Below are 26,283 nucleotides of genomic sequence, written 5' to 3' on the forward strand. Positions count from 1 at the left end.
AAATGTTGAAAACAGAATCAACAAATGTTGCCGTTACAATAATATTCGAGATTATTTGGTCAACCCAATACTGGACGAGCAATAGTCGTTATACTTTGGTCAGCTAGTAATCGGCGGGCCCTATAACATCGCGGATTAATATCAAAATATTTGATTTTGAGTATTCTCTTCTGCCATCTCGCCAGAAGCATCACGAATTAATCAAGTCCTATACTTTGTCAACTTTCTTTAACACACAAAATTTAAACCATACAGGTCAACCAATAGCATTCTTAACGTAGATCTATTTTTCGGCGTAGTGGTAAGAGCTTTAAATTTCCCGCCTATTACGAGCTGATCAAACTATAGCAATGAACAATGTATAATTTTGGAATGGAAGTGCATTATATTAAAATCACATTTTTGATATCACTTATACGTACTGTCTTCACAGAAGTTTCCTGAGTTGCACCCTTGGCAGAGGCATGTATAATCAGTACAACTGTTTGCTTGTGGTTGGCACACGGCACCATTCCTGCACTTGTGGTTCTGGCATTGGTCCACTCCTATGAATATGGAACAACATAATGGATTAGTATATATGAATATTCAAATCAAAATAGATCATGTTCAAAAACTGAAATCAGATGTAAAAAATAATAATAGGAAAAACAAATTTAACCATGTTTACTTGTGTTTTACCAGCTTTTTTTGTAATAATTTATATACTCCCGAGGAAGGGTTTTTTATTTGAACATATTCTGGAATTTGAAATTGCTTTTGTTCAAATTGAACACTAAAAACAATGACAAATTAACTTTACCAGATTTGAAAAATCACTCTTTCTCTACACCCATATTTTTACTTTCTGTAATATATTGCAAATTTTGTGACCCATTTATCTTCAGTAATATGAACGTACGCTCACTATTTGCATATTAGCACGAATCATACTTGCACCTCTCATATTGATATAACGTCAAATCTTAATGCAAAAAAATTAAACATATAATAGGCATATTATAGTAGACAGCTTACCATACCTTATTAAAGAACGCAAAAATGCTTTCTAAAACGCCATAAACGTGTTATAAATACTTTTCGATTTTGGTCAAAACGTTTTATATGAAAAAATGCTATAACATCATTTTTAAAATGAAAAAATGTTATCAAAATGTTATTGTATATATTTTGGCAAACATGCGTAATTATTTGTCACCACTGAACATGCTAAAATAACATTATGTAATAATGTTTTGCAGCAATTTTTGCCGAGTGGCCGAGCGGAACGAGCTCCGACTCATAATCGGAAGGTTGCGGGTTCGGACCCCGGCGACGCCATCGTGTTGTGCCCTTGAGTAAGGTACTTTATCTCGATTACTCCTCTCCCACACAGGTGTAGAAATGGGTACCGGCATTCTATGATGCTGGGAAGGTAACAGACTCGCTGTGGAGGAGGTGTAGCGATCCCCCTACAGCATCAATACATGGAGGAGTCTGGCCCAATCGCCAATGAAAGAGAGATGTGCACTCCGTTCACTGTTTATACAGGTTCGCTTCCTTTACCTTTACCTTTTAATTTTTCACAAAATGTTTGAAAACATACCCTTTGTATATCCCGTCATTTAATCTTTCTGTAATACGTTTTATGTTACAGTTTGTCCACTCTGAAGTACACAGTGACAACTCGCGCGTATACAGCGCGTTAACAGTGTGTAGCGCTGCGTCTCTGCTGCAGGTATGTGTGCCTTCAAAGTCGGCATAATATGTGCGTCCGCGTTGGGGACTTTGTACTTCAGAGTAAACTGACTGTAGCTGGGTACTTACTATTTTCACATAATCTTCCATAGTAGCATGGTGGACAAGAGCAGTAATATTGGGAACACGATCCAGGGAAGGCTGTACACTGACCACCGTTCTGGCAACCATGATTTGCACATGGATTTTGAACTGAAAACAAACATTATTTACTTATATTATAAATTGTACTAGATTGTCCCTGCAGAATATTCCTCCATGTATCATTTACAAAATTATCCATATCGTGAAAAGTATTGATGCTATTTATAGAACTTTGGTATCATTTTAAAGCTGACATTTTGTATTCAAATCATGAAATGTCAAAAATGCGACTTGTTCCTGGTTTTGTCAGAGCGGGTCACATATGTATTATTTGAAATGTTGTGTGTATGATATAGTATCGGGGTGGTGAATTATAAAGGAGGGGAAAATGCAGGCCAAAAGGAAAGGGCAAGCATTTTTGGCAGGTTGAAGGGTGGGGGACAAGGGATTTTTGGCAGGTCGAAAGGGGGACAATTTTGGGAACCGTTTCTATATATTATGCCCTAAAAAGGGTAGAAAAACGTTAGGAACATTGTATCGTATTGCGCTTATATTATATGATCAGACAATTTAAGGTCTTAAATTTGGGTTCCGCAAAAACTTAAATGTGTAAAGGGTGTGGTATATATTTTGGCACATCAAAAGGGGGAAGGTCTTTTGGCACGTCGAAGGGGGTGGGGCAGAGCAATGGCATACCATTGCCACTTCTCCCCTGGGGCTGACTGAAGAAAAGGTACATTTTGCCGCCCCCTTCATCAACAGTCGATGGTTTGAAAAGTGAAGAGCAAAATATATATATAGGCGCTAGCGAAAAGCACAAAATTTTCATTTATTTTTTTAGAATTCTTCTACCTTTTTTCTTTCAATAATTCTTTTTGCCGCCCCTTCTTCTTCCGCCGCTCCATCTTTTTGTCGCCCCTGCTTTTACCGATAATTACCAATAATTATTGCACCACTCTTATAAATGTACTACAACTGAAATGGTTTGTGAAGAAATGATCCAATCATATTATTTGTAAAAACGCGAGTGCAAATCGAGGTCATTAACATCTAACAATTGACCGCATAATGTTCAAGCGTAATATTAGTAACATCCGCGAGCGCCGTGTTGTGCGTCGAACAAACTGCGCTAGCGTCGGCAGCCGTATTTGGATTGCGCGCTACTATATTTGTACAGATTGTGATACGCACTTTTGTTATTGGTCGTCTTGTTTTAGCCTGTTCGATTGTTGGAAAGGAAAATTGTAAAAATTGTTTTTATAAACTATTAAGGAAAATTTTGTGCTATTTTCAAAGTGACGGTTGTGAATGAGTTTTTAAGCTAACTGTGCTTTTAAAATAACTTTGCGTCAGTAATATGTCGGGTCGGACATTGTTTAAAATTCTAAACTTTTGGACCTCGGAAAATATCCCTCGGTTCCAAAAAGCAAAATGTTTAGATTTTTCACAATGCCCTCAAAATACCCGATGAGCAATTAGTAACCTCTAACTAATGTAAACCTGATTGGGTATAATGTGCTATTCATATATCCCCTATGGAAGACCTGACATTCATCTTTCACACAGAAGATGTATTTTAAATTGAATAACCTGAATGATAATTACGTAAAAAAATAAGTAAAAAAAGCGCAGTGATTTATAGTGCGCTACGCACAGGCACAACGCCTAGACGTTGATCCACAAGCCTCAGCACACTTTGCAGGTTGTCGCTGATAACTACGGCCCACATCAATCCATAAACCATTAAACAACAAATCAGGGACTTTGCTGCTTCAAGACCGCACACCCTAGACATTCCACAAATAACCTTCGCAACCAGGATCAGTTCCCCGAGTTTCCTACGGGTTACAACGAGACAAATTAGCAGCAAGTTCCTTGTCCAGGGGAATTTCAAGCTAACTCAATTATCTCTATTTAAAACTCTACGCTACCTAAAATAGTGGCAGATTAAGGTTATATACCGTGTATTGAAAGTAAATACCCCCTATAGATTTAAGGTTAAAAAGTGATGGAAAATCATAGAAACTTACCAATACATTAATTTTTTTGCTTTTCTGCTCTGATATTGATGTCGCCATCATGTTCAAATACACCTGTTTCTTTTGTACCCTCTAATATATTAATACTGTCTTAATGCCGCTCCAGACCATTTTTGTCGGAAAAATGCATATTCTTGGCCATTTTGGACCTCATTTTGGACGCCTTTTGAATTTGAAACCTATGAATGGCACAGTTTGGGTACAAATTTGTCAATTGCATAGCCTCCAAAGACATGTTTCAATGCTGTCTTAATGCTGCTCTAACCCATATTTGTTTGAGAAAACATATTTTGTCAGCCATTTTGAACTTCATCTTGGGCGCCATTTTTTATTGTCTGCTGAGCTCCAAGGACCTTTAAATTTCACCTCCTCGGGAAAATTGCTGTAAAATTGCGAAAAGTCGATCAAATTTGATGCTGTAAACCAGTAGCGTAGCCAGCAGGGGGGGGGGGGCAGGGGGCAGAGTGCCCCCTGACAAAAAAAATGAAAGAAAAAGTGCCCTCTGACAAAAAATGAAAGAGAAAATCAGGAGGGCAAAGGAAAAGAAAAAGGGCAAGGAGCCCCTTTTCTCGCAAAATTCAGGGCAAAAATAGTGTAAAATACGAACTTTTCCGCGCTACGCGCGCACAGTGTAACAATAAAGCCCTTTTTAGCCGGATAATGGGCAAAAATAGTGTCAAATACCATTTTTTCGCGCTACTCGCGCACACCACCCCAATAAGGCCCTTTTCGGGAAGCTCGAAGACATACAGTCTCTATGTATTGCATGATGCAACTGCAATTTTTTTCGTCTGTGCCCCAAAAATTTAATTTTGCCCCCCCTGACCAAGAAAGCTGGCTACGCCCCTGCTGTAAACGCTGAGATATTGCTAAAACTTTTCAGTTACCATCTTAGATTGTGTTGTTATGGTATACAAACATCTTGCCTCCAGTAATGCATTTGCCATACAGCACCAGGGGGGTATTTACTTTCCGTACACCGTATATGGGGTATATGGAATATAAACTAGAATAACCCTATACATACAGCAGGTGTCATTTAATTATAAAGAGTCCGATGTTTTGCTATGACCAAATGTTGCCCTTATATTGAGACTATCTTAAGAGACGTCATAAAAACTAATCTGAAAAATGCTACTAGAGCTATTAACACAACTCTATTGTACTGAGGCAAATTGTTACTTGAATAGAAACCAAGAGCCACCCCTAAACGACAACATACAGGGATTACAATGCAATGTTCGGTTAAAAAATAAGTGTAGCTATTGTTGTTATTGTTTTTATCTTTTGTTGTTGTTGCTTCGTTTTGGTTTTTTATCCTGGGTAAATAATTCAGTGTTGACTTCAATTAATTGAGTGAGCGAATAATTGAATATGAATTTAGTTTGCCTCAAACGGGGATCGAACCGTGGAACATCTCGCACCAGAGTCAACAACCTTAACCTTGAAGTAAAAATTAATTCATGAACATCTTAACTTAAGTTTTATTCAAGTGAAAGAGGTCTGAAACCAAAAGTCATGCATAAAAAGCCTATGTAGAAAAGTGCAGCTTTTTTTGGCCGAAAATTGTATAAATGGCTGTATTTCTCAGTGAAGATGATAACAGATAACAAGAAAACACCGTTCACTTGATGCATAACTAATCAGCCTATGTTCCAAACTTTCAAACAAGAGAATTGATCAAATCGTTTTTGGATTATACCAAAAATTCTTAGGGGGGACTTATTTTTTTGGAACCGTTTACTTATATTATAGTTTCACTTACCCGACACAGTTACGGCAAATGTGCAAGTAACAGATTGTTGTGATCCATCAGTTACGGTAGTCGTAACCGTTGAGGTTCCCTGATTGAAAGTAGCTGTTCTCAGAGTCTGTGCTGGGAAGTTGGTAACTCCTGCGGACCTATAGTTGACCATTAACTGAGCGGCACAATTATCTTGTGCTACGGCAGCTGGCCAAGTAACTGAGGTAGATGTAGCACCTGAACACAGTGTGGATTGCTGGTTTTGAGGGCAATTTACTGTTGGAGGTTGTTGATCAACTAGAGATTTGGAAATGATAAGAATATGTTAACCGCCACTTATTAACTTTTAGTTCCTAAAAACAAGATCATTATATCTAACAAAACAATATTTATCCTGCATCTTTTTGCAGCTTGTTTGATATATGAGGTAGTGGGCGCGGTGTCACAAGCTTAAAGATATGAATCTCAGAGAGAACCGCAAGCTCATGGGGTATGACTTGATTAAACACCTCTGTAACAAGTTTGAACCCTTTACCTTCATTTATGGACACAACGGTTGTACAGCTTGAACTTCTACCGCTGGCATCAGTTGCAGTTGCTGTCACTGTTGAAGTTCCTACGTTCATATTTCTGGAACTTGTTGTCAGTGAAGTAAACACTGTAGCACCAGTTGATGAGTAACTGATAGTAGGTATTCCGGGGCAATCATCATTGGCTGTCGCTTGAAAATTAGCTAAGAAAGATGGCGTTCCACAGGGAACTATTTGCTGGATGGGACCGGCACAGGTAATTGTGGGGTTGACATTATCAGTAGCTGTTGGGAGAACACACCACGAAATAAAGTCATTAAGTATGTAAATACTTGATTCAGATGAAAGAAACACCTGTATGTGTAATAGTGATAATATTAAAGACCCATTCAGTGATCCCAGCGCGAGTGTAAAAAATTACACTTAAAAGTGAAGGATAAGCCATTCAAATTGTCATTTGGTTGAAGCGCCATTCAAATACACATAGCTAATTTAGATACTATCAGTATCTAAATTACATATTCGTGTAAAATGTCTTATTATAATGTCTTAAATACACGGCTTTAGGCTATGTTAGCACATCTACGACAATGACAAATGTACCAAAATGTGAATTTTGATGATTTTTACGATTGTCCGGATGAGCAAATCACTGAATGGGCCTTTAAGAACTAGATGTATCACAGGCAGCTATAGTGATAATAAATATCAGACGAGTGATTGTATGAGTAATGTCTCGCGAGTAGTTTAAGGTTATTAATTATTTTAAACTGTTGTGATTTGGTAGTTCACAGCATCTTACGAATGGTAGTGAGCTTTGGCAAAAACTGCATTGCTCAATTCATAGCGAGCGTGTAGAAGATTTAAAATATAACAGATATACTTTTATAGGTGCTGCGATTCTTGAGTTACGTTGTAAAGAGGGCTGAAACAACAACAACACTTTTGTAAAACGTACATAACTCATTAAAAACAATAGATTAAGCAAGTTTGCCAAGTACACGATTTGTACCCTTAAGTTAGGACTTTATTGACGAGCGCAGCAACAACAAAATATTTTCTCTTAGTTGAATTCAGGCAGTGACCAGGACATCGAGAGGGGACGGGGGTTCAAGGCAACTTTGAAAGGAGACAAATTCGGACGAAGATAGTAAAGAATATGGCTAAAAAGTACAAAAAGCCTACAATCTGAAATATGAGGGCGGCCAGTATCCCACGCGGCCACGAGTTGGGCAAAACCTCTCACAGGGGGAGTTTCTCCCTTGCCCCCTGGTTACGCCACTCGATTCAGTTAGGCTAATTATGCTGGTTTCATACTTTCTGCCGCTTGCCGCTGAGCGGTGTGACGCTTCATCATGCCGCTTGCATTTGTCTGCACACCGCTGAGCGGCAGCGGCATGACTCTGAAAGCCACTCTGGCCGCTCAGCACCGCTCCAAAATCGTTTTTTGTTCTCATACGTCAGAGCGGCACCGCTCCGAGTTGATTTGAATTCAACTCCCAGCGGTGCAAGAGGTGGAGTGATCGATATATCGCCTTGCCTCTGGTCACCGCTATAGCGTTTCTGGTAAGTAAAATCATTTCCAAAGCGGCAAGCAGCAGGAAAGTATAAAACCATGTATTAGGGTGGAATGTTGTGTCTATGGCGATGTCCTGGCCTGCGATGTGTTGGTGACTTACTTGCAGTAATTTCCACTCTAGTCTGACAGTTTGATGTTCTGCCACTGGCATCGGTAGCCGTTGCTGTGACAAAAGACGTGCCGACATTCATTGCTGCAGTACCACCAATTTGTTGATTAAACGTGGTTGCACCTGTTGATGTATACCTTACCGTCACTACACCGCAGTCATCCGTGGCAGTTGCAGGGAAACTCGTCTGTAAACTTGAAGTGCCGCAGTTCACACTTCGTACTATTTCACTTGTGCATTGAATCATCGGATTAGCATTGTCAGCTGTGGTGAAAAAAAAAACCCGGTTTGAGTGATTTATTGTGATTTTATTTGCTCCAGCTAGTCAGTTTGGCATCGTATTTAATGCAGCTAAGTTTACACGGCTTCTTGTAAGTCTTCAAGTGTAATTTTGCAAACACGGTGCCAAAAACGGAGGCCGATCCCAGCAAAGATTTTAAAAATAAAAATGTTTATAAATTATATAACTAAAGAGTGAATGATTCATCATTAAAAAAAAAAAAACTTGTCATTAGGTATTTGTGCTATGAAAAATTTGGCAAAAAACGAGGAAAACAACAGTATTGACAAAGTTGAAGTCCCATTCAAAATACATGTAGTTAATTTCTCTACTTGCGTATACAAATTACAGATTCGTGTAAAATGTATCTTTTTGTCTTTAATACACGGCTTTCGGCTTAACCACCAGCAGGCTATGTTCACATCTATGACACAACAAACAAACGTGCCAAAATCTGAATCTTGATGATTTTTACGATCCTCCGGATAAGCAAATCACTGAATGGGCCTTTAATTATAGCAGATAGTTTTTGCACAAGACAAACAAGTAAAGCATTAAGTACATGTATTTATGTTCATTAAAGTTCATATGTGTTGGTATAAATCATGATTTTGATTTAAACATTTATTCCAAACACGAAGAATTAATTCCTACCCCGGAATTTTCAGATGGTAGTCCATCTTTCATCAGCGAGTGAGTGACTGTATCAGGTCGTGATTTTCTTGACCTTTGACCTGATAACAGACTCGTAGACTCCCGAAAGTTTGAACCGGAGACAGCAGGTGGTTCCAACGTGGAGTCAAAGAAGCACTTCACATCAAAGCCAACCAACCATCTCTCAACAAACTTTCAGGAGTCTACGAGTCTGTTATCAAGAAAATCATGACCTGATACAGTCACTCACTCGCTGATGAAAGATGGAGTACCATCTGAAAATTCCGAGGTAAGAATTAATTCTTTGTGTTTGGAATAAAAGTTTAAATCAAAATCATACATGTATTTATAATTGCTTCAAGTTAATGTAGGCAGACAAAACGCGGGAAACCACGTGAAAGAGTATTACTGGATTTTCACTTTCACAGCTTCCTCTACTCTCCAAGTCTAATATACCTATTTTGCAAAGACAAAAATAATTAACAAGTAAAGCATTAATTACACGTATTTCTAATTCATAAAAAGAAGATTGCTTCGAGTTAGTGCCTGTAAGTATAAACGACGTGGGACACAACGTGTAACATCACTGGGTTTTCACTTTCACGGTTTTTTTCTAAATCTCCAAGTCTAATCTACCTATTTTGCATTCAAACACAAAAATAATTAACAATTGAAGACCTGAGCACAAGAAGAACGTAAGTCCACTTGGCCCCTCAACATGTATACATTTAAGTTGCGTATAGTTTCGTATAGTTTGGTAATGTTTTATACATGTTCAGGGACCAAAACAAATCTTTCATGATGTTATCACCCTGGAACATGTATTAAACATTATAAAAGCCTATTAAGAAACTATACGTAACTTTAGTGTATAAATGTTGAGGGGCCAAGTGGACTTACGGTCTTCTTGCGCTCAGGTCTTCAGTTGCAGATTGTATTATCATCAGACGAACAAGTAAAGCATTAATATGATTGTACAAATACTTCTAATTTCTAAAAAGAATATTGTTTTGAGTGAATACTGTAAGCAGGATTGGACACATCAGGATTGGACAACTACCTGCCTATTGGTCAAAAAGAAGTTTTCATTATTATTGGACCAATCAGCAACATTGTTAGAATAATTTCACCACCAAAAAAAATGGGGTGAATTATTTGCAAAGCACCATTCTGATTGGTGATTAAAGTGAAAATATCACGTAATTGACCAATCAGAGGCAATGTTAGATCGGCAGGTAATGCTCAGGGGGTTAAAAACTGGGTTCTGGTGATCTGTATGAAAATACCAGTGACATTATAGAGGATGATGAAAAAATGTCACAAAAGGGACAAAGACGCCGACGATGACAGTACGCACAGACAAGACCGACACGATCTGCACTAGTCTCGGTCCCAGCCGATTTGTGCCCCTTCGTCACTAAACAAACCGTCTGGCGAGAACCTCATAGTACGTCTTTTCTAATTGGCTGAACATCAACTCCAAAAATACTGGCGTTAAAGTTTGCTGTCAATCAACGCTGGCTTCAGCGCATGCAGCAGTTGATGGACAGCTATGCGGTTACATAAAGCCACACAATGTACGTGAGTACGCGCTGCACGTCGCGTACATGAAAGGCGATATCAGACGATCGGCGTCTCGGTGGCTGCTAAGCTAGCGTATTTTTTGCGTTTGCGGTATCTACAAATAATGGAGGGCCTATGATGTTTAGTGTCACTTCAGGTCACTTACACAAGTCACGTCCTATAGCCAATTGAAAACAGTTTTATTTGGAAATTCAGCAACCAATCAGCGATCGTCATTTCGGGGTTGTGGAGAAGATCAATGGATTCTGATTATACCATTATAAACAACAACGCGACGCTTTGACACTCATGGTGGCTTTGCGTGTACATTAATGTGCGTAATATAAACAAGAATATAAACAACTTTGATTCAGTCATCTTTATCCGGTGAAACCTGTAAACAGTCATGATTTGACATAAGCGTGTAAAGCACAACATTAATTTGTGTTTGGTACCGTACATATGCGTTTCTATTACAAAAAAAACAGAGGGAAACAAATCCGTCCAAAAGGTCGAGCCGAAAGGTTTAAAGTGCAAACGCAGTATCGCAGCTAACTTGAGAACTTATTGGTTCTGGACATGTAATACTGGGATCCTGGTCATCAACTGTTGAGGATTATAAAAGTTGCTGTTAAGATTGTTAATCTGTAATTATGTTTGGAGGAGACAGTAGTGTAGCATGCAGTGTGAGGGGACAACCGACTTGTGAGATAATGGGTAAACGTCCTGGTCTACCTTCAAGTGGCGAGGGTTGTGAGCCAACTGACTTGTTCAGTAGGCGAAGGACAGACCATGGTGGCTAGGAGAGGCAAGTCTCAACCGCCTAGCTTACTTTCTGAGCGAAAACTGAATCACGATGAAGCGCCAAAAAGCACCAGGGTGAAAGCCCCTGCTAATACTTACCCGCCATTTCTTCCGATGGACCTCAAGAGGACTAATGAAGCTACCGCTTTAAAGCTAACTGTAAGGTTTGATGCTCTTCCCAGAGCGGTATCAACACCAAGCCGAGCCCCAATTTGAAGGGATGTCGCCGATGCACCAAAGGAAAAGATGGCTTTACTAACTACTAAATGTAATATAGGAATAGGCACCTGGAATGTTAGGACACTACACCAAGATGGCAATCTTGAATTCTACTAAATCAAATGCAAAAGTTCAGATGGGAAATACTTGGCCTGGCTGGATCAACTCACTGGAAAGAATCTGGGGAGTTTACCATAGATGGCTACAAAATTCTTAGTTCTGGTAATGTATCAATACACCGGAAAGGAGTAGGAGACAAAGACGGGAGCAATCACCATCATCCAAGTGTATGCCCCATACTGCCGACAATGAGACCTGTGTAGATGAATTATACGACCAACTACAAAGAGAAATTGACAAAACATCAAAAAATTACATCTTAATTATCATGGGCGATCTCAATGCCAAAGTTGGAAGCGATGACTCAGAATGGGAGACCGTCATGGGAAAATACGGACTTGGAGAAAGCAATGACAGAGGTGAAAATTACTCACCTTCTGTGCAACAAATGACTTGTGCATAACCAATACAATGTTTAAACAAAGCAAATTCAAAAGGCAATGGACATGGGAATCTCCAGACCACAAAACGCACAACAAAATTGATTACATTCATGATCAACACCAAGTGGAAAATACTTATTACCAACTGTAGAAGTTATCCAAGTACAAATGTTGGATCTGACCACCAAATGGTGATGACGGAGATCAAGTCAAAGCCAACACGCAACCACCCCAAACGATATGACATTTTCATACTCAAAAACCCAGACACAAGGACTACATACGAGATTGAAATCGAGGGCTAGTTTGCCCCATTACTCAATGATGATGACACTGATGTTGATATGCTGCATTGGAATCAAATCTGCCATAAGTGACACTTCAAAAAAAGTATTTGGTTTCAAAAAACCACGAAAACCAAGGCCATGGATCAGCCAGGAGGTCATCAGTCTGAGCGAAGAACAACATAAAACGTAAAACCAAGGGATGCAAAGGTGCATGACTAAAGGACATCTGTATCAATGTAGAAAAAGCGCACGAAGCTACCAAAGCAAAGGAGGTTTACTCCACCATGAAGAAGATAACAAATAAACCCAGCATTAAAATGCAAACTGTTAAAAACAAGTGCTAACAGATCTAGAAGACGTGAAAAGTCGCTGGAAAGGGAAACTACGAAGAACTCTACAACAAACAAAATTCAATAAACTCTGATATGACCGATAGCATTCCTCAAATGGTTATGGATGAGGAAGAACCTGATATCCTGAAAGAAGAGGTTATCAGTGCGATTAAGAAACTCACCGATGACAAAGCCCCTGGCTATGACAATGTGACTGCCGAAGAACTAAAAGCTACCGGAGAAATAGGCGTGGAAATAATGCACAAACCTTGCAATATGATATGGAAAAATGAAACATTTCCTGATGACTGGGGCAGAGCCACTACAAGACGAAGGATAAACTGGACTGTGGTAACTATAGGGGCATTAGTTTACTAAGCCATGCAGGCAAACTTATCACCACAATTATCCAAAGAAGAATCCTAAAGAAAGCTGAAGAAGTTATCTCCGAATCTCAAGCGGGATTTCGCCCAGGAAGGTCGACTGTGAATCAGCTGTTTACACTGCGACAAATTGCAGAAAAATATCTCGAACAGGGAAAGGAGCTATTTTGTTGTTATATAGACTTTGAGAAGGCTTTCGATTCGGTATGGCAAGAGGGCGTATGGAAAGATGTACTTGACATTCTAGAGACTGAATATGCTCAATATTTATCAGATTACCCAAATGCCATTTTTATTATTGTTGGTGATTTTAATGGAAGAACAGGTATTCTCAATGATTTCATTGACTCGGATGAATGCCCCGAGGGTTGGGACAATGATGTGTATGATGAAGATGTCCCCTCCCAAAAAAGATCAAACCAGGACAATTTTGTAAATAGATATGGTCGTGAATTGTTGAATTTTGCTGTAACACGGGTATAAAAATTGTAAATGGTAGAATTAATGCTATTCGATCAAGCTTCTATACATTCATAAGCCATCAAGGGAAAAGTGTTGTAGACTATGTGTTATGTAATGTTTCCACCTTTCAAAAGATCTGCAATGTTGATATCCACTCAAGAATTGAATCGGATCACCTCCCAATTACATTTTCATTCATAGTGGGTAATTCTTCTGTACCGTCTGATATGCCGGACCCATGGCAACAGACAGCATGTAGCTCGTTACATAGATATGTGTGGAAACCAAATCTACTCAACTCTTTTGTTAACAGGTGGAAGCATACAAAGGTGAATGAAATGAAACATGCTTTTCAAAGAGCTCTAGACTTGGTACAAATTGACAAAGCATTGTCTGCTTTGACAGATATCTTTGCTTATGTAGGGAAAGCTATGCAACGCCCTTTTATGAACAACAAAAGTAAGGCACATTGTAAGTCTACGTGGTTTGACGATGAGTGTATCAGGTTTAAAAATAGAGTTCAATACAAACTCAGATTATTCAGATTAAGTCGCTCTGAAGAAGCTTTAACTGATTACAAAAATACGAAGCATGAATATAAAAACTTCATTGAGGAAAAGAAAACAAAATTCAAAAACCAGCAACAAAAAGAAATTTTGGACTGTTTGAAAAATCGCGACAGTAAAGGTTTCTGGTCAAGATTGAAGGGAAGTCAAACATCAATTTCCAGTGAGATTTCATCAGACAAATTGGTTTCAATACTTTGAAAATCTATTTCGAGTTGATATACCAGGTGGGGAGCCCACGTTGCAAAACCAAGTTGAGGGTGAACTAAATCACCATCCAGATTGGACTGCATTTTTTGATGCCGAGATAACACCCGAGGAAATTAAATCGAGTATTGATGCTCTTAAAAATGCCAAGGCTCCCGGTATTGATGGTTTTCCACCCGAATTTTTCAAAAACAGTCCAATTAATGAGTTGAGTGATATTTTGGTGAAGTTTTGCAACCTGATCTTGACCACTGGATCATTTCCACTCCAATGGGCATCCAGTCTTATTATTCCTATTTTTAAAAAGGAGAATAAAACTGATCCAGCATTACCGTGGTATTTCTTTACTTCCTATAATGAGTAAAGTTTTTTCTAAAGTTTTGCTCGAAAGGTTAAACTTTTGGGCTGAGGCTGAAAATGTTTTCCATCAAGAACAGGCCGGCTTCCGTAAAGGTTTCAGAACCACAGATAATGTTTTTATATTGGATACAGTTATCAATAAATATCTTTCATGGAAGCGTGGAAGGGTCTATATAGGCTTTGTAGATTTTCGTAAAGCTTTTGATTTAATAAATCATGATGCTCTATTATTTAAGCTGAAACGATATGGTATTACTGGTAATGTTCTTAATGTTTTGAGTTCAATGTATATGCAATTAAATGCTTGTGTCAGAACATCTACAAGTATAACAAATGTTTTTTCTTGTAAGGCTGGAGTTCAGCAAGGTTCTTTGCTGTCACCATTTTTATTCAAACTTTTTATAAACGATTTGAGTACACGACTGAACTCTGACGACACTGAAAAGTGCCGATAAATCAATGTTTTATCAGTCATCTACTATTTGCTGATGACTTAGCTCTTATAAGTGGCACTATCTTTGGTCTACAAAAACAACTTGATGTTCTAGCAGAATATTGTCATGAATGGGGCCTTTCAGTAAATATAGATAAAACTAAAATCATGGTATTTAAACGAGGTGGTGTTCTTAAACGTGCTGAGAAATGGTTTTATAAGGGAACAAGAATAGAAGTGGTCAATACCTTCAAGTACCTAGGTAATGTGTTTTCAAGTAATGGGAACTGGCTTAATGCACAGAAATCCACTGCATCGCAAGCTAACAAAGCTTTCTTTGGTCTCATAAAGATTTTGAAAAGCTATAGTCATCTCCCTGTGGATGTTCTATTCAAGATTTTTGACACAAAAATAAGACCTATACTCCTTTTCGGTAGTGAACTTTGGGGAACATCTGAGTCCCAGATAATTGAAAGAGTACATATTAAGTTTTGTCGTTATGTTCTTGGTGTATCTAAATCATGTGAATCTATCCCACACTGTGCCATTCGTGGTGAACTTGGTAGAAATGCACTGTTGGTAAATTCACTTATTAACTGTATTAAGTATTGGTTTTACATTTTACCACTGGATAATAACAGGTTTTTAAGACAAAGCTATGAGTTTCAATACAAAAAGGCAGAGAATGGTAAAGAATGCTGGGCTATGAAGATCAAAAATATTCTGTACTCTTACGGTTTTGGTGAAATATGGATTGCTCAAGGTGTTGACAATGTAAATTATTTTATTGATGTTTTCAAACAGAGATGTAAAGATATTGATATACAAAATTGGCGAAATGCATTAAGTACATATTCATCACTTACTTTTTATACTCAAATCAAAGAAAATCTAGTGGTGGAAGACTATTTATTGTGGCTGGAGAAACCATTTCATAAAATACTTCTGACCAAAGCCAGATTGGGTGTTCTTGAGTTAGAATATGTTCGTGGAATATGGTTTAAGGTTCCTCGAAATTTACGTATTTGTAAAATCTGCCACACTGGTGAAATTGAAGATTTGTATCATTTTGTATTAAAATGTCCTGCTTATGCTAATGAAAGAAATCGCTTATTGCCAGAGTGTATTCCAAATTTCAATTATTTTATTACTCTATTTCAGTCTAGAAATCAACAAACTATAATTTCATTATCAAAATTTATTTTTAATGCTCATAAAATCAGGCAAACTCTTTTGCCCCCTGGTGATGGGTAAATATATTGTACTGTACTTTATTGTATTGTAAGGCCGAAGGCCTATATATACTGTGAAATAAAATCTCTCCATATGGAGAGAACTGAACTGAACTGAAAGCACTCAGTTTCTTCGGATTTCCACTGAAGATAATCAATATGCTTAAGGCACTTTACAGCAAATCCAACAATGCAGTGAGAGTGACCTTTCAGAATGGTTCCACACGTCAAGGATGCGTAATTTCGCCCAACCTCTTCAATATTCTCCTTGAACTGGTTATGCTTTATGCAACTGACAAAATCGTCATAGCAGCACATATCCAAGGCCAGCTTATTTCAAACCTCCAAACCTGTGTGGACAAAGTATTCAAAAATAGCTCCACTCTAGGGCTCACGATCGACATCTCCAAAACAGAAGTTCAAGTCATTAGTAAACAAGAAATCCATCTCAACATCAATATCAATGGACAAAACCTATACCAAGTAAATGATTTCATCTGCCTCGGGCAGAGGAACATGCAAGGAGGATGTCAAACACAGAATTGGTGAAGCGCTAGCTGCGGTTCAAAGAATACAGCCAATCTGGAGTGCAAAGGACATCCGCCGCTCAACCAAAGATGAATTGTATAGAGTGCTTGTTCTCTCCATCCTGCTATACGGGGCAGAAACCTGGACCTTGAAAAATGAAGATGAGAATCGTCTACTTGTCTTCGAGATGATGTGTCTTAGACAAATTCTGGGAGTATCTCGACAAATTCCTCAACAATTAAGGGGCTGTGCAATAATTATTTGCCCCGGGGTAAAATCGCTCCCCCCCTCGGCCCGCCAAAATCGCTTGCTCACCTCTCGGCCTGCCAAAAATTCTTTTTATATCATATAACATTTATGGATGAACAATCAGTGGTATTATTTCAGCAATTGTAATTAAAATATGGTAATTTGCATATTTAAAGTAAATCTTCATAAAACCGTTGAAAATTGTTTTGTTATTTGAATTTTTTTCCTCAAGGGGAATTTTTTTCGCCCAGTAAAAAATTGTTAAATTATATGTAGCCATGAGTGTAAAGCAAAACTTCCCCCGATATTTTATAAAATCACCATAATGCTAGAACAATAGCCCATATGAGGAGTGACACGGGTCAAGAACTTATATAGGCACCAAGACACAATAAAAGACAACCACATGGGCCAATCAGTGGTTCACAGCAGCTTAGGAGCAACAACTGTTAAAGGAATTGAAATGATAATCACGATTGCAATTAAGTACTCAGAATACCCGATATAACATGTATATAATGGAAATTGCGTGTTGCTCTGACCACATGGTACACTGGAACTTACAGGCTGAGGGCATACTATGGTTGGAGGCTGGTTGTCAGCTAAATAAAATGGAAGAATTGTGAAAGAGGATGGTGATGCAAAAAAAGCAATATTTAGATTAAAGCCATAAAGTACGATCTTTAAAAATGAATTTGGTTACTTTTTTACATTGGCCAATCAGTGGTTCACAGCAGTCCATGTTATCCGTGTAGGCAACATGCTGCCTGGCCCGGCAATGTTTCCTGGGTATCAGTCGGACAGTACTGTTAAAGGAATTGAAAAACAATAATCACGATTGCAATTAAACAATGACCCAGAATACCCAATATAATGGAAATTACCTTGTTGCACAGTTACAGAAAACTGACACGTATTGGTCAGCTGACTGGTGTCCGTTGCAGTTGCAGTCACAGTAGTAACCCCATTAGGAAATGTTCCGGTGACTTGATTGTTGCCAATTTCGATAAATTGGATGTTGCCACTACTGTATGAAATACTCGTTGCTCCGCAAAGGTCATTTGCTGTTGCGCGGGTAAATTGAACTTGTGTGTTGCTCTGACCACATGGTACACTGGAACGTACAGGCTGGGGGCATACTATGGTTGGTGGCTGGTTGTCAGCTAAATAAAATGGAAGAATTGTGAAAGAGGATGGTGATGCAAAAAATGCAATATTTAGATTAAAGCCATAAAGTACGATCTTTAAAAATTAATTTGATTACTTTTTTACATGGGCCAATTAGTGGTTCACAGCAGCTTAGAAGCAACAAGAGTGAAGCGCCCAGAATACCCAATATAATGGAAATTACCTTGTTCCACAGTTACAGAAAACTGACACGTATTGGTCAGCTGACTGGTGTCAGTTGCAGTTGCAGTCACAGTAGTAACCCCATTAGGAAATGTTCCGGTGACTTGATTGTTGCCAATTTCGATAAATTGGATGTTGCCACTACTGTATGAAATACTTGTTGCTCCGCAAAGGTCATTTGCTGTAGCGCGGGTAAATTGAACTTGTGTGTTGCTCTGACCACATGGTACACTGGAACGTACAGGCTGGGGGCATACTATGGTTGGAGGCACGATGTCAGCTGAATAAAATGCAAGAATTATGAAAGAGGACCAACATTTAAATTGAAACCCCGGTTTGAGCCATAATGCACGATCTTTTAAAATTAATTTGGTTTATTATTATTATTATTAAAATACCAGAAACAAATGTGTTCGATCTTTGGACCGACTGTCGATGCTGCTTCGATGCTTGTTATTAAGGAACTTTCAACTAATTAATCAGAATTAACGCTAAATATATATTGGTAAACATTACAGGCACAAATTACTATTTTATAACAATTAACAACAGTAAATTAATTCATTTCATAAATAATAAGGATCGACCAAGCATCGAAGGTCGATTAAAAGATCGAACTAATTTGTTTCTGTTGGCTTACTTTTTCAAACCTCTTCCTAAATTCTCTGGCATATCTGTAATGTTTACACATGTCCAAACTTATATAAGCAACTCCTATATTTATTGCCAATGATGTAGCAATTCTTCAATCAGAATTAAATGAAAATGTGTCTAATGTTACCTCTTGGTTGAATGAAAATAATCTCACTTTGAATGTCAAGAAAATAAAAACTGGTACAAGATATATGTTGAATAAATTTGATGATAATATATACAATAAAATACAATGCAATACAATACAATACAATACAATACAATATAATATAATATAATACAATACAATACAAAGAGCATTTGCGCCATTTCCAAAAGGCACAGATCGCTTACAAAATACCTTAATACTACAACAATACAATACAATACAATACAATACAATACAATACAATACAATACAATACAATACAATACGATACAAGTACAATACCAATAAGAACATGTTTAGGGAACATATAAGTTTTAAGCGCTTTTTTTCAAAATATTTGTAGATGAAGATTGTCTAATATAGACAGGTAGCTTATTCCACTCTTTTGATGCAAATACTGTGAAAGTTCTATCACCAGCTAAGACTCTAGTCATGGGATAATCAAGACGAAGATAATCATTGATATCGATGTTTCAAACAATGGTAATACAATTGAAAGAGTTGATAATTTCAAGTATATTGGTGTTGTACTTATTCAATTATTACATGAATATGTAAACCATAATCTTCTAATATCTCGAAACGCATTGCAATTATTCGTAGACATAAGTACTATCTTCCAAATGATACCCTTAGAATGCTTGCCAGGGAACTTGCCTAAGCTACGTCTACCAGGATACTCAGTAAAGTTGCCAAAAAGCAATATCGGACTGAGAATTTAATACTAACACCGGTCATCAGACACGGATCAAAAACCGACAAATACTAAATTTACACTTAAAGTATCTAAATAGAACAAGTAGAGTCCGACATGTAATAAAATCCATTTTGGGGTTACAATTTGAATTAGTATAGACAAGAAGAAGTGAACAAATTTCGATTTTTGTTTTCGACGCAAATTCGAACGGGCAGATTGCCTATTCATTTGTGTGTGGAGAATGCCGTCCAAAATCATCTTGCGTTTTAGGCAAGATCGTGTCATCTTACGACATAATGCGGTATGAATTGTCTGTTTTGGACGAAGGACAGCAGTTCGTGCAACGTCATTTTTCGCCATTGCTATTTCGTTGCATTAAACAGCTGTCAAAGTGTTTTGCTTATGGATACTATTCAGGAAACACCAACTTCTTTTAAAACATGATAATGCATGTGTTTTTGTTTTTAGTTAAAACATTTTGATAACATATTAATGTCGGTTTAAATAAAAATCATGAAAACTCTTTTTTAAAACGTGTTAAAATAAAAAAAAAATAATGCAACAACATTTTAAACCAAAATTCGAAATGCTATAGTAAAATATAATTTGGCAAACATTTTGTGTACTTAAGTCTATTATGTTAGAATGTTTTGAATGTTATTGAAACCTTTTATACCCTTGACCCTCACATACCCTTTATATCGACATTTAACGTTTTCTGTAATAAATTATCTATTTTCATTTTGCTTTAAAAGTAACGATTTTAACCTTTCATATTGGAGGTATACATTTTTTTCCCAAAAAGACTTAATTTTTTAGTGTTTTGGGGGAAAAAATCCATATATTTAATGCGAAAGGTCAACATTTTCAATTGATCGTCGGCTTTTCATCCCAGCTACATACACTTTAAGTACATATCATTAGATTCATAAAGTTTACTTCGAGGACTGTTAAATATCAAAAATATCAATTTTTAATCATTTGCCATAAAATGTGTATTATATCGCGAATTTCAAAAAATCAAAATTATTTGATATCAGAAGAACATTCTTCGTATTCCGAATGCAATTTGATATGTCTGATGTGCTCTCATGTCCCACAAAAAATACTGTCCAAACGTTCATACCCCACCCCTTAATGTAGTGAAAGTTGCACTTAACAACAATATAAAAACACTTACATGTCGTTACACACAGATTTCCTTCCATTATACTGAATACAAATAGAATTTACTGCAACTTTAAAATCTTGGGTTACATTGATTTAAATGTACGCTGTGACTTCAATATTTAGTCAATTGCTACAAATGAGATGTCAAATTTGCAGAAATATATTCTGCTTCCAACGCATTTTACAGATTTTTTGAATAATGGCCATTATTTAAGGGGGGTTAGTTACTTTTTTGAGAAGTTTATTTATGTAACGTGTGCCTTTATGCATTGTTTGTAAAATGATGTAGACGTCTGTTATGTATAGTTTGATAGTGTTATAGTTTTTATGTTATAATAAATAAATAACTTTTTTCTTTATTGAATTACCCACAATCTATCATGAGGTTTTATTAATTTGCCGTAAAACAATACAATGAATAGGATTACGCAATAAGTTATAAGATTATTCTTGAAACAAAGGAAACTTCATCTTTACATTCATTTGGACTAAATTAAATATGAATTTGAATAAAGTATGGTATGACTTGATGATAAGGTATTTCTGTAGCTGATTAGATACAGTACCAGATCAGGTTTGCATAAACATGATAAACCAGTACTCTTACTTCATCATGTTCCGGTCATCATGTTTCGTTGAAATCACACCTGTTAAATGGCGTTGAAAATTCAAATTAGTATTTCTGACATCCTCAGCCATATCCAGAAAGGATCATCATCATCATATTTCTGGAGCTATTTTGGTGGGATCCCGCGGGGATGAATTTGGCGTATGCGGAAATACGAGCGGACTAGTTTATTTCTGCATGAGGAAATACACGCGGATCGGTACGCTCAATTCGTAAGGAGCTGGCGACCACAAGATCTCATGCTCAGCCGAAGAATAGATCGATAGGATTAAACTTTACATCAAGTTGAACAAATTACATAATTGTGACCAAAATTACATTATCAATGACAAGAAGACCCGTGGGGTCACTCCCATTGTGGCCTGTACACCATCCGCGATAATCAACTTTTGAAAAGCACCCTAAACAAGGATTTAACCACAAAATTTCACACCCTACACAGGAATTATATTCCTTGTATCAAAATTCATACCCTGAATTTCATTTCCGCGTATTAGCAATTGCAATTTTACTACCCTTTTTTTCCAATTTTTCATGTTTTTGACACCCTAAACACGATACGCGCGTATCGTACCTACCCATGAAAAACTACCCTTTTTACGCGTTTTTATTATCGCGGATAGTGTACAGGCCACAATGGGAGTGACACCCCCGGGCAAGAAGAACGCCCTACCTTGTGTCAGTTGGACAAAAAAATTACATTGCGCAGTCGTAACTGAATCAGAAACTGTTGCAGTAACTTGGTAAAAATTGTTGAAAGATGGGAATGTTCCGGTAACCTGGTTACTGGCGTCTGCTCCTGAGAAAACTGCCCCAGTTGGAAAACTGGTGTATGTGACTACACCGATATTGCCTTGACCACCCGATACAGTGGCCTGGTTGAAAGTCACCGATGCGGTATTTGCTCCACATTGGAATTGCCCTTGGACGGTGGGTGGGCATTCGATAGCTAGAGGAGCTGTATGAATGAAAGACATTGAAAATGTATTAAATACTATTAATACGAGGGGGTATCAAAAAGTTTTTGAAATCATCCAGAAGTAAGGGAGCTATATCGATGAAATTTTGACAGTGTAATCACTGGTCCTTATGTACATTATGGTCCAAAAATGGTCTCATAAGTATGTTTACTTTCTTTACAGGTGGCGCTAGATGGGCGGTGTGCGCATAACCTGCAAGATGGAGAAAATTGAGGCCCGCAGTGTAATTAAGTTCCTGCATTTGAAGGGTTATAGGCCTAAAATGCCCAGAAAATCTATGATGAAATGAAGACTGTCTATGGTGATGATTGCCCATCATGTGGCACTGTTACTTTTTGAAAAAGGAATTTCCAAACTGGCCACATGTCCCTCACCAAGCCACGAAGTGGACGTCCATCACTTGGGGATGATGCGGCCACAGGTAGAAAAGTGGAGGATCTTATCATGAAAAGGTTTTGCGCTTACCGTCAATCTAGCACCACCTTTTAAAAAATTACACATACTAATAAGACCCTTTTTGTACCATAATGTACATAAGGACCGGTGATTACACAGACAAATTTTCATTGATATAGCTCCTTCACTTCTGGGTGATTTCAAAAACTTTTTGATACCCCCTCATATATAGCGTATACTGATTATATAATGCTATGGAAAGATTTATGAAATGTGTTTAAAGAATCACTGATTGTATTATCTTAGTCTTGTATCAATCACGTCCATGGTGGACCGAAAGATGTGAGCAGAAATTCACGTTTTTGGAACTTTTCCAAAACGGGTATTTTTTTTTTAAAGATACAGTGGAATTCATGTACATGTAGTCCCGGGGTATGATCGATATCCATATATTTTATACTGATATCTGTATTAACATATTCTTTTATACTACTACATGTATTAACATATTCTATTCTAAAAGTTTTTTAGCTCAATATCATTTCGGCCTTGGAAGTATTTCGTCCTTTTTAAGCAGAAGTAGGATAATTTTATTAGTCCTCATGAAAACGATTTTGCTTAGTATGTAGGCGACGGTCCGCGATTGACCTTTTCGGTAAATCCCATAACCCTTTGCGAGTACACCTGAGAACTCGTCATTTGACGTCACGCCGACTTGCAATGCGCAGTAACGATGTTCGATAAACGATGTGTGCATCGGCGCGGAGCGGCGTGACGCAGAATGACGAGTTCTTAGGTGTACTCGCAAAGGCTTATGGGATTTACCGAAAAGGTCAATCCTTATGGTTCGCTATATCTAAGGTTTGCTATCACTAACAACGTGTAAATCCAATGGGGATCAAATGTTCGCTATTTTTAATACAGATAAGGGTTCGCTATATCAATTAGGAATAAGGATCGTTTGTTCTGCGGTGCGATATCACTAAGTAAAAAAGGGTTGATATCACTAATTTCAAATAAGGTTCACTATAATTAATTTCAAATAAAGTTGGCTATCTCTAATTTATATAAGGTTCGCTATATCTAAAATAAGGTTCGATATTGTTAATTTTAAATAAGATTTGTTACCTCTAATTTTAAATAAGGTTCAGTATCTCTAATTTCAAATAAGGTTCGCTATCTATAATTTTAAATAAATTTTAGTTAAAGTTAAATAACACGATTTTGCTATTATGTCTTGCTGCATCTTTGACACAAACTACCTATGTTATTAAATACGGAACAATTTATAATTTACATAAGAAAGTGCACATCCTTAAAGTTAAATATCTTTTCTTTTTGACTTACCTGTACTTGGGTTTACTGTGACAGTAAATGTGCAGGATTGCTGGTTGCTATTACCATCAAAGACATTTGCGGTGACTGTTGTTTGGCCAGTTACAAAGAAGTTACCCGGTGGATTGTACTGAATGTTATAAGGTGTAGCACCCCCGGAAGCTGTTGCTGGTGAGTAATTCACTTGGGCACCAGATTGTCCGACAGGAGCATTAACCGCTATATTTTGTGGACATTGGATGCCAAGTGGAGCTGCAAAAACAAAACAATGACGTACATGTTAGTGTTGGAATCGTAACTATAAGACTATTATTAGGCATATCACATCAAAAATAAGCGCAGCAGAAACACGTTATTTAATGTTTCTACATGAATGAGCTTTATTAAAGCATCAAAAATCAAAAAACGGAATTGAAATCGGCCAATGCATTGTGATGTAGTGTCAATTTAAAGATGCTCGTAAATGGAATAAAAACCTGCCACAAAATGGCTGCAATGACAAAATTGGCACATTCCGAGATTTTGACGGTTTATTTGGACGCTTGCTTGAAAAAGCAGCGTTAATTTAAGTATCACAGGTTAAATGCCTATCTTTCCTGACTTCGTTAAAGAAAACAAAATTAAAAATTTATCATTGAATAATTATAATAAATTAACCAAATGTACTATTTTAGCAATTTCGGCCAATCTGCAGACAAATTAAAGCTGAAAAAATGACTATGTTCAGCTAATTAATATGCAAAATTGATGCCAGTGGAAAACCGTACATGATATCAGGGTGCGGTTTTTTTGCACACATATGTATACGAAGTTCTTTCAATTGATAACAAAAAATACACAAAAAGTAATTAATTATGCAAATTAGCTAATTACAGCTAATTATGTATTCATGATATTATTATGTAAATTAGGCATGAGTAATTTTGGTGTTTTTTAATATTTAATGAAAGTCTATTCATTCACCATAAATTTGTCAAGTATGAACCTGTTATGATGTTGAATAAAGAAACTGCAGTTAATTACTTAAAAATAATACAAAAAATACAAAGTTTGACATTTTGATGGTGTCTGGAATAGAATTTTCTTTTTTACTATCAACATGGTATGTATCACCATTACTCAAAGCCAAATCCGAAAAGTAAAAATAAAAATTCATTTGCAATGAGACTTAAAATTAACATTTTGTTATCTGGATTAACGTAGGAGGGCAAATGGTAAAAGGAACTGCCATTTCACTCTAGCGCGTATACAAAACTAGTATGGCCTTGGACACACACAATGGCTTAAAGCTATTGTGGTTTGGAAAACTACTCCCTGTGGAATATCTTTGATAATATTATGTTTTAACTAGTGTTCCTCAAGTGCTTCATTCAATGTAGACGGAAATAATTTGCATGCTAAGAAAGATTAGTATTTTAGCTAAATGGTGGTAGATCAGACTATTTCAATAGGCCTATATTTACTGATTTATGAGCGATCGTCAAAAAATCCATTAAACAGGCAGTAATTCTTGAACAAAGCAAAATTTAATTGTTTCGGATTCAATGTTAGCTTCAGAAATGTTTCGCATACCATATATTAAAATTTCAAACAGGTGGGATAAATGGAACATACTAAGGAAATTCATTTTTTTTTTTGATGTTTTCCTAAAATCAGCCGACTTTGATGCGCGCGCTTTTTAATTCACTGTTATGCTTGCATGCACAGTGTGGCAGAATTATTGCGCAGCCACTGTGACATACCTACTATTATAAAGGTATCCATTAATATTCATGTTCAATATTCACGTAGCGACTATTGCTCCTACTGGAAGCGCGGAGAAATTGGCAATTTGGAGCTAACGTCATGAACGTGTTCGTTATCTCTTATTTTAAATAAGGTTCGCTATCTCTAATTTTAATTAAGGTTCGCTTTCTCTTATTTTGAATAAAGTTAGAGATTGAAGCAAACCTTATTTGAAGTTAAATAACACGATTTTGCTACTATGTCTTGCTGCATCTTTGACACAAACTACCTATGTTATTAAATACGGAACAATTTA

At 37.1% G+C, this 26,283-nt stretch overlaps 1 protein-coding gene across 9 annotated transcripts in view; it reads right to left on the reverse strand.

Moving 5' to 3' along the window:
* LOC140135932 (uncharacterized) overlaps window positions 1-26,283 on the reverse strand; it is a 304,873-nt gene that overhangs the window by 48,960 nt on the left and 229,630 nt on the right. Inside the window, exons 10-18 of one of the 9 annotated variants that reach the window (XM_072157623.1) lie at window positions 24,255-24,494; window positions 22,205-22,489; window positions 18,236-18,514; window positions 17,769-18,047; window positions 7,814-8,086; window positions 6,140-6,418; window positions 5,626-5,901; window positions 1,807-1,929; window positions 423-545 (exon numbers count right to left, since the gene is read on the reverse strand). The exons of 6 other annotated variants lie outside the window; for them this stretch is intronic. In XM_072157623.1, coding sequence (XP_072013724.1) covers window positions 423-545; window positions 1,807-1,929; window positions 5,626-5,901; window positions 6,140-6,418; window positions 7,814-8,086; window positions 17,769-18,047; window positions 18,236-18,514; window positions 22,205-22,489; window positions 24,255-24,494 — 2,157 coding nt within the window. The remainder of the gene's footprint in view (window positions 1-422; window positions 546-1,806; window positions 1,930-5,625; window positions 5,902-6,139; window positions 6,419-7,813; window positions 8,087-17,768; window positions 18,048-18,235; window positions 18,515-22,204; window positions 22,490-24,254; window positions 24,495-26,283) is intronic. 2 more of the 9 variants (XM_072157624.1, XM_072157620.1) reach the window with 2 other exon arrangements.

The sequence above is a fragment of the Amphiura filiformis genome, chromosome 16, assembly GCF_039555335.1.
Source record: "Amphiura filiformis chromosome 16, Afil_fr2py, whole genome shotgun sequence".
Lineage (NCBI taxonomy): Eukaryota > Metazoa > Echinodermata > Ophiuroidea > Amphilepidida > Amphiuridae > Amphiura > Amphiura filiformis.